Source organism: Babesia bigemina, scaffold Bbigscaff_56277, assembly GCF_000981445.1.
Source record: "Babesia bigemina genome assembly Bbig001, scaffold Bbigscaff_56277".
Lineage (NCBI taxonomy): Eukaryota > Apicomplexa > Aconoidasida > Piroplasmida > Babesiidae > Babesia > Babesia bigemina.
The window spans coordinates 1-8,463 of NW_012236941.1; the positions used below are offsets into that span (position 1 = coordinate 1).

General features: G+C 49.2%; 2 protein-coding genes across 2 annotated transcripts; both read right to left on the minus strand.

Moving 5' to 3' along the window:
- Positions 1–962: 962 nt before the first annotated feature.
- On the minus strand, positions 963–1,385 carry BBBOND_0000310 (hypothetical protein, conserved; the record flags this gene model as incomplete). Its single annotated transcript, XM_012914878.1, has 1 exon — positions 963–1,385. One exon carries the CDS (start codon positions 1,383–1,385, stop codon positions 963–965), a length of 423 nt encoding a protein of 140 aa, XP_012770332.1.
- Positions 1,386–2,953: 1,568 nt separating this feature from the next.
- Positions 2,954–8,086, minus strand: BBBOND_0000320 (hypothetical protein, conserved; the record flags this gene model as incomplete). Its single annotated transcript, XM_012914879.1, has 1 exon — positions 2,954–8,086. One exon carries the CDS (start codon positions 8,084–8,086, stop codon positions 2,954–2,956), a length of 5,133 nt encoding a protein of 1,710 aa, XP_012770333.1.
- Between the last annotated feature and the right edge of the window lie 377 nt (positions 8,087–8,463).

Below are 8,463 nucleotides of genomic sequence, written 5' to 3' on the forward strand. Positions count from 1 at the left end.
AGAGTGGGTTAGGGAGCGATGTAGAGTGGGTTGAGGGCCTATGTGGAGTGGGTTAAGGGGCGATGTAGAGTGGATAAAGGGGCGATGTAGAGTGGGTTAAGGGGCGATGTGGAGTGGGTAAAGGGGCGATGTAGAGTGGTTAAAGGAGCGATGTAGAGTGGGTAAAGGAGCGATGTAGGGTGGGTTAAGGAGCGATGTGGAGTGGGTTAAGGGGCGATGTAGAGTGGGTTAGGGAGCGATGTGGAGTGGGTTAGGGAGCGATGAAGAGTGGATAAAGGGGCGATGTAGAGTGGGTAAGGGGCGAAGTGGAGTGGATAAAGGGGCGATGTGGAGTGGGTTAAGGGGCGATGTGGAGTGGGTTAGGGAGCGATGTAGAGTGGGTAAAGGGGCGATGAGGAGTGGATAATAATCACCACTTAGGTCACCACTGTCATCGCTGCCGTCACCATGACATCGCTGCCGTCACCATGTCATCGCTGCCGTAACCATGTCATCGCTGCCGTGACCATGTCATCGCTGCCGTGACCATGTCACCGCTGCCGTAACCATGTCATCGCTACTGTGTCCATGTCATCGCTGCCGTAACCATGTCATCGCTGCCGTAACCATGTCATCGCTACTGTGTCCATGTCATCGCTGCCGTAACCATGTCATCGCTGCCGTAACCATGTCATCGCTGCCGTGACCAAGATATCGTTGCCGTAACCGTGTCATCGCTGCCGTGACCATGTCATCGCTGCCGTGACCATGTCATCGCTGCCGTGACCATGTCATCGCTGCCTAACCATGTCATCGCTGCCGTGACCATGTCATCGCTGCCGTGACCATCAACTTGGTCACCTCACTGCTCATGTGAATAGTCATCAACGCGATCATTACTGTCTACCACATTAGATGCCAGTTGCCAGTTAGGTCATAAGTGGGATTTGGATTACGATGTTTGCTCTACGAAATTGTCGAGTTCAGCTGTAAAACGCGATGCAGAAGGGTATCTTGCGTACGAGGAAATCGCGGATGTTGCGGCCCACCGGGAAGCGGAAGATGCACAGGTCGAGCAGGATGATGGCGACGATGATGCCAACGATGACGGCGGCGATGGCGGAGTACGGAGGGGGGGCAAGTGTGGAAGTGGTGGACTGATCGTCACTGTCGAGACTCTGATCACTGTGGAGAGTGCCGGCAACACCGGGGGGAGCGGAAGACTCTGCACCGGTGGAAGAATGGGAGGCGGCAACGGTAAGCTGTTGAATGGCGGCAGCAGGGGCTTTACAGGCAGAATCTCCTTCTCTACATTTCTTTTCACAACATTTACATTTACAGTTATAAACATCATTGCATTTAATCTTACATTTCTCAGTGCCGCAGTCTTCAAATTTCTTGCCCATTTCGCGCATCCAGACAATTCCGTAACATCCATCGCAACTTCTATGATTCTTACATTTTTCACAACACCACGGACAACAAATACAATCAGGATACTTACAATGCGTATTACATATACATGGAGCACCTGACGTTGACACCCAAACCATCTTCCCCTCCCACTCCCCTCAACCTGCAAACTATCAATCACTCAAGCAGCACTCACCAACTGCAACACTACCACTGCCGCTCCCACTCCCCTCAACCTGCGAACATATCAATCATCTAAGCAACGCACTCACCAACTGCAACACTACCACTGCCGCGCCCACTCCCCTCAACCTGCGAACATATCAATCACCTATGCAAGCACTCACCAACTGCAACACTACCACTGCCGCTCCCAGTCTCCTCAGCCTGCAAACTATCAATCACCTAGCAAGCACTCACCAACTGCAACACTATCACTGCCGCTTACAGTCCCCTCATCAACACGTACCCTCATCCCTGTATTCCCCCAGCCCAGGCCACCGACACCCACGCTGCCCGGGATACCACAGCTGCCCTGACGCGACGCATGTGACCAGCACCAACTGTCACTCTAAATAAATGACAATTCGCAACGCCATAAAAATTGCAGCGACCCGTGCGCTCAACTCCCACAGTGCAGCAGCACCGTGCTACGAGCCGCGGTATCGGCGCCATACTGGCGGAGTGTGTCGGCTACGTGCCTAAATGTGATATTAACAATCGCTACCTTGCCGCCTATAAATGCTACTTAACCGAGCCAACGCCGATTACGCCACCCTGCCAACGACTCGCAACACACGACTTAGGTCACCCGCCGCGGCCCTCACGACCGCCTACGTCAGCGACCAATCACCTAGCCTCACGTGGCACTGACTCTATGGGTAACGCGGACGCCTCTCACAGTCAACGCACAACTCAACGCACCAGGCAATCAACGTGCTACAACACCCACCAAATTACGGTTCATGTGCCAGCTTAGCACTTTGCCTGATTGCTAGCTTAGCACTTTGCCTGGGTGCTAGGTTAGCACTTAGCCTGGTTGCTAGCTAAACACTTTGCCTGGGTGCTATGTTACCACGTTGCCTGGTTGCTAGCTTAGCACTTTGCCTGGGTGCTAGCTTAGCACTTTGCCTGGGTGCTAGGTTACCACTTTGCCTGGTTGCTAGCTTAGCACTTTGCCTGACTGCTAGGTTACCACGTTGCCTGGGTGCTAGCTTAGCACGTTGCCTGGGTGCTAGGTCAACACTTTGCCTGGTTGCTAGCTTACCACTTAGCCTGGGTGCTAGCTTAGCACTTTGCCTGGATGCCAGCTTACCACTTTCCCCGGTTGCCAGCTTATCACTTAGCTTGCGTGCTACCTTATCACTTTGCCTGAGTGCTAGATGAACACGTAGTTTGGTTGCTAGGTTAGCACTTTGCTTGGTCGTTCAGTCATCACCTAATCTCAACGCTATCTAGTTCACAGGTTACCCCTTGAGTAATTCGAGACATTAGACTACGTTCGTCGGTTAGGTGACTAGGTGATGCTAGGTGAGTGTAGTGATTAGAGACGTGAATACGATTAAGGCTGTAGATACGATATCTTTGCAAGACTTCCGACTTGCGCCGCAGCCAATAATGACTGCGCCGTTATCCTGTGCGACGACGGTGTTCGCAGATGTGAGCGTATGTGGAGCACATCCAGTCTGCCAACCATTACGCAGATGAGGTAGAAGAGTGATAGTGACCAAAGTGCGACGTTGAGCCATATAAACGGCTCTCTGATGGTGAAGATGAATTCGTCGCACTTTTCGAACAGCTTTCTGAAGTAGCTGGAATTTAATACATTGTGAAGTTGTTTGTAGAAATTGTGGCAATACCTTTTCCCCTCTGCAGCTGAAAGCGTTGCTGGATTGCCGAACGTGAATCCGAAACTATACAACGTGCTTATGACACCGCGGCATTCAACGAGGCCTTTGCACTGGCAATTATAGGCAGCGCCATGCTTACCCCGTTTGCAAGCTGTGCCATGCGTACAGCGACGACATCCCCAATCCTGGCAGGATATGTTGGTAAACGCCCTGAACAAAGATTCAAGACACTGCCAGAACGACCACGGTAAGTACACTGCCCATGACAGGTAGAGACCGGCGTGCTTCTCGGCAGCGTAGTGGTATGCATCGCTGTACAACGTGGACAGGTACGGAGCGCAGTGAACGTCGTCAGTACTAGCGTATTTGCAGGACTCTGTTTTCGAGAGACTCGACAAGTCGGCCTCCGTAGGTCTCGGATGATTTCTACCCTCATGACTTTGGCCGTTTTTGTAAGCGTCACTAAGCGCGCCTGTGAGTTGTGATGGCTCCGCATACAAGTCGATGGACTGCTTCCTTATTGCCTTCACAAACGCAGCATTGACGGCATTTGAGTTGCCATCTCTGCTAGCATTAAACGCACCAACCAAGGTAAATACAAACTGGAAGTGCTCGGGCAGCGTCGATGGTGGCTTGGGCAGAAGGCACATCAGTGAGGATATTAAGCCTGTGCCGAGGAAGGTCTTGATTGCGTCACGCAACTGTCTGCCCGTTTTGGTGCTGCCCGAGAAGCCCTTGAATCCGAGAGGAAGCAGGCACGGTTGCCCTGGAGCGCTCTTGGAGCAGGTGCTGCATTTCGCCCTGCATCCAACCGACTGCAGTTGGTGCGGTAAGTGGCCAGGGAGGCTGTCACTCAGATATAACATAAGCGGGGACGTTGGTTGGCAGTTTACTTGGCACTTTGCTTGTCCGCTTGCTTCCTCGCTTGAGTGCTCGTTACACTGCGATTTGGTTGTAGGGATGTCCCTCCCGTAGCGGCAGTGTGACCAGCCGTGGTGTTCGGGCGTGATGTTACACTGCAGTTCCAGGAACCGGAACACGGGCAACAATCGGCGCAGCAGGTCCAGCAGCATGTCCAGGCAGTCCGACGGATCCGATGGGTAATGGAAATTAAATGAGTTGTTGCAGAAGTCGGAGGCGTAGACGGTCCTGGAGTCGCCAGTGCCGACGACGGCAGTCAATACGTCATACGACGTTGCACAGATGTGGTCCACGGCTTTACGTACGTAGTTATACGATATGTTTCGGGGGTGCGCTGTTATGGATTGGGCTGCCATGTCAGTCGATGTGAGCTCAAGTTCGTCGTCGCCGGCCGCCTTCTTATGCGGGTTGTCAAATAGGTCACTGATGGTGATATCACGCATCGTAGCATATACGGCAGTGTACGGGAAACCGCTGAGCCAGATCAATATGTCGTACACGGAGCACGGATGCTGCTTCGCTGAGGCCGTGAGCAGGTGGCACAGTTCGTTGTACTGCTCGAAGTGACTGAATATGCAGTCAACGGCGTCGAACACGTGGAAGTGGTCGGCTTTTCTTCGCTCGTTCGATTTGCACCATTTAAGGTGTTGGTTGCCGTCGGCGCCACTAATTGGTAGCAGCAGTCGCTTGGCAACGTTCTCCCCCGCCACTGTCGGTCTGTTTTGCAACTCACCGTTCTGCAGCGCCGCATCGGAGACCGCGTAGCCGTGGCCGACAAATGATTTTCCCACGTCGGTGGACTTATTAATTTGCTGCCCACGTAGACTCTTGCAATTGTGCGTCAAGTCGGTCAAAGTGGCCTTTAGGGTGCAAACCACGGTGAGGCATATTTTGGCGAATTTTGTGCCATACGCTGTTAATTTCTGCTTTTCGAACATCTCACCGCCAAAGGTCTCACTGTCGTAGACGGAGATGTACGCCTTTCCAAGTTCACCTACCAGACCCCGGAAACCATGGGCAATGGTTTCCAGCAGCGGAGTGTTCGGCTCAGAAAATGACTCAGGGTGGAGACCATGAACTTCTCTTACTAGAATGTCGAGCATACTGGGAACACGGTAGTCGTACCTATTATGTTCACAAAGATGGTTGAGTAAGCGGTTAAGTTCGTTACTTACGGAATCAATTTTGGAAGTGTAGAGCGTTTCGTCGCCGGACGGCTTGGGATTGGTTTTCTCGTTATTCGCTGCGTGAACGCGTTTGGTCTCTTTTTTGAGGTACGTGTTGAGTGGCTGCCAGAACGACTGGAACTGCTTGGCCAAATCTGTGAAATGCTTGGGATCGTACTTAGTCGAGGATATGGTTGTTGCAACACTTTTAAGCTTCTCTATATTGACATCGGAAACTGTTCTGCCATTTTCACCAGCAAACGTTCCCATGAAACCCTTGAAGCCCGTAATCAGGTCGTCGCTAATTTCCTGCGGAATGCCAGTGAGTTCCTTAGCGACCCTGTCCTCATATTGCAAGAGTAGCATCTTCATAGTGGAAACGTAATCTATCCGGGCTCGTGTTGTGAGCTCCTTTTTCGCTTTCGCTACTTCGTCGTCGATTTGCTGTTTAAGTTTTTCGGTGGTTTCGTCGCGCAATTTATCTGCTTCAGGTTTGAGGAACTGCTCGCCAAAAGTCAAGGCTCGAGTCACCGGACCTGCTCGCAATGTTTCAAGGTCATGCTTGATTTTCTTTATGCTATCTTCTGCATCCTTTTTCTTAATGTCGTAATGCTTAAAGTAGGTATTTTTCAACTTTTCCAAGTTTGTCTTAGCGCTATCCTTATCATCTCTCGCCGCGTTCATGACGGCTTCACAAAGGTTTTGAAAATTTGATGTTAATGTATTGAACTGTGTTTGGACCTTGCCATTAATTACTCCGATTTGCGACAACGCCTCCTCCACTCCCCTCTGAATGGCACCGATCGCCTGGGGGAGGGTGCCTGCTTCTCTAATGGTGTTGAAGTCAGCGGAGGTGAGGGCGTTAAGTTTGCTTTCCGTTTGGTCGACGAAACTATTATATTGATTGAACGTTGTCTTTGAATCAAGTGTGAGCGACTCAGCTGTATCACCTTTCAACCTACCATCAACCGTAGCCTTCACCTGCTCGATTGCGGAGTCCACGGCTTTGGCGAGGTTAGGCAGGTCGGTGCCGGGTTTGCCATCAGTCTGTTTGCCGGTTGCAATATTAAGCTTGCCGCAAAAATCGTTGGCTTTTTCGTATGCACTCTGAAGCATGGTTGCGATGTTAGGTGATTTGCCGAGAATGAATTTATCAAGGTCATCGGTTAGGTTCGAAGCTGCAGTTGATGTTAATATTAAAATTAATCTAACCGCAGATGTTAGATGATCTGTGTCATCGTAATAAATTTTAGTATTACTTTTTATCGTATCGATGAACTTTTTAATTTCATGTTGGTCTTGCAGTTTCTCCTTAACTTTGGAAGCAAACGCTGTAAGATACTCCTTGATGCTATCCAAGGTTTCTTTCACCGTCTTCTTCGCAGCTGGTACTTTATCTGTAGAACCTGCCGTCTGGGCAATCTCCACAACTCTTTGTTTGATGTTCGTTATGACTGTCTTCCTATCATCGATGCCATAATGTTGAAGATACCTTTGTATTGCTCCGCCGACCAAACTTGCATTAATCCACTTATACAACGTACCATCATCTGCATTCTTTTCGAAAATGGTCTTAAATCCATCGGCATACGCATTCACCTTGTCCACAGCCCCTTTAAGACCACCACTGCTTCTTATGCCTGCCGTACCTTTAATATCGCTAACCTGGCTTATAATGTAATCGATGAGATTTGCGAATTTTTTTCTTTCTGTCTCTAGTACCCTGCTATATTTGTCTGTATTTATTTGATCATACAGCTTCCCAATCGCATTCTTAATCTCCCCTACCTGCCTACTAACAGCATCCTTCACTTTCCACAAATCCTCCTTGAGCTTTCCGTCCATTTCTTTCACCTTCCCAAGCGCTGCTTTTACGTGCTCGTCAGCTGCTTTGTTGGCCTTGTTCCCAGCATCGAATAACTCGAATGCTCGGTCGTACAGCTCTTGGGCAGCGTCCTTAATCGGCTTGACATTGCTGAAGACAGAGTCTTCGCTAACTGCAGTAATGATTATATGAACCTTTTCTAACGCCGCTTCCACGGCAGCGTCTGCCTGCTTAATCCATTTAGTCAGATCCTGCACATACTCGAACAAGCTTTTTTCAATTGTTTTCAGCTCATCCAAAATTGCCCGGACCAACATCCGCAATTTCGTGACAAGTTCAGTCACTTCCTTACATATATGCGCATTAACTTTTTTTCCATGATCCGTACAGACACTCTCGATCCTAGACTTCATAGTATCAAAGTCTCTGCTTTCCTTATCTGACAACTTCTTGAATCTCTCACTTTCATCTTTGACGAAGCCTACAGCTTTTATTACTTTGAGTGACAGCGGATGATTCAAATCATTAATATCGTTTTTCATCTCTGTTTTCGTATTCAGATTGAAAGTCTCATTGAACGTCGCAGCATACTGTTGACACTCTGACGACGCATTTCTAACAGACATTTCTGCCTTCTCGGCTTCTGAATGAAAACGTGTATCGATTTTTCCATTTATGTCATTTATCTTCATTTTTAGCGTGTTAATTTCTCTTTCGAAATTTTCTATTTGTTTCCTTACTTTCAAATTACTTTTTCTAACACCATCATTATACCCCCGCACCCCTTTGACCACCTGCGCAATCGCAACATTAAAACCTTTTTTACCGGCGTGTTTATTGGTGTTAAGTGACTTAATGGCTTCATTTAAAGTATTGTTATGCTGCCCTAAATGGTCCTTGATGTTACTGAGAACACCACTCAAAAATCCCATCACCCCGTCACACAGCCTATCCAAGTCGGAGTACACAATGCCACTGCCATCGTAGCCGTTGGAGTCAGAGTTGAAGCCGAAGAAAGTCTCAAGGCCGGAACAGAGGTTAGTAAGAATGTTAGTAGGGTTGTTATTTGAGGTATTTTTTAGGTTCAAAATTTTACCAAATTTCTTGCCAAGCTCCCTAGGCGGCACATGGTCAGGGCAGTGGCAAGAGGTGGAAGAAGGGAAGGGAAGGGTGACAGAACACAAGTTATTGCTATGGTTTATAGAGGTCATAGCGTTAATAAGACGAGGTAATTCGAGGGTTGTAGAGTGGGTTAGGGAGCGATGTAGAGTGGATGAAGGGGCGATGCAGAGTGGATAAAGGGGCGATG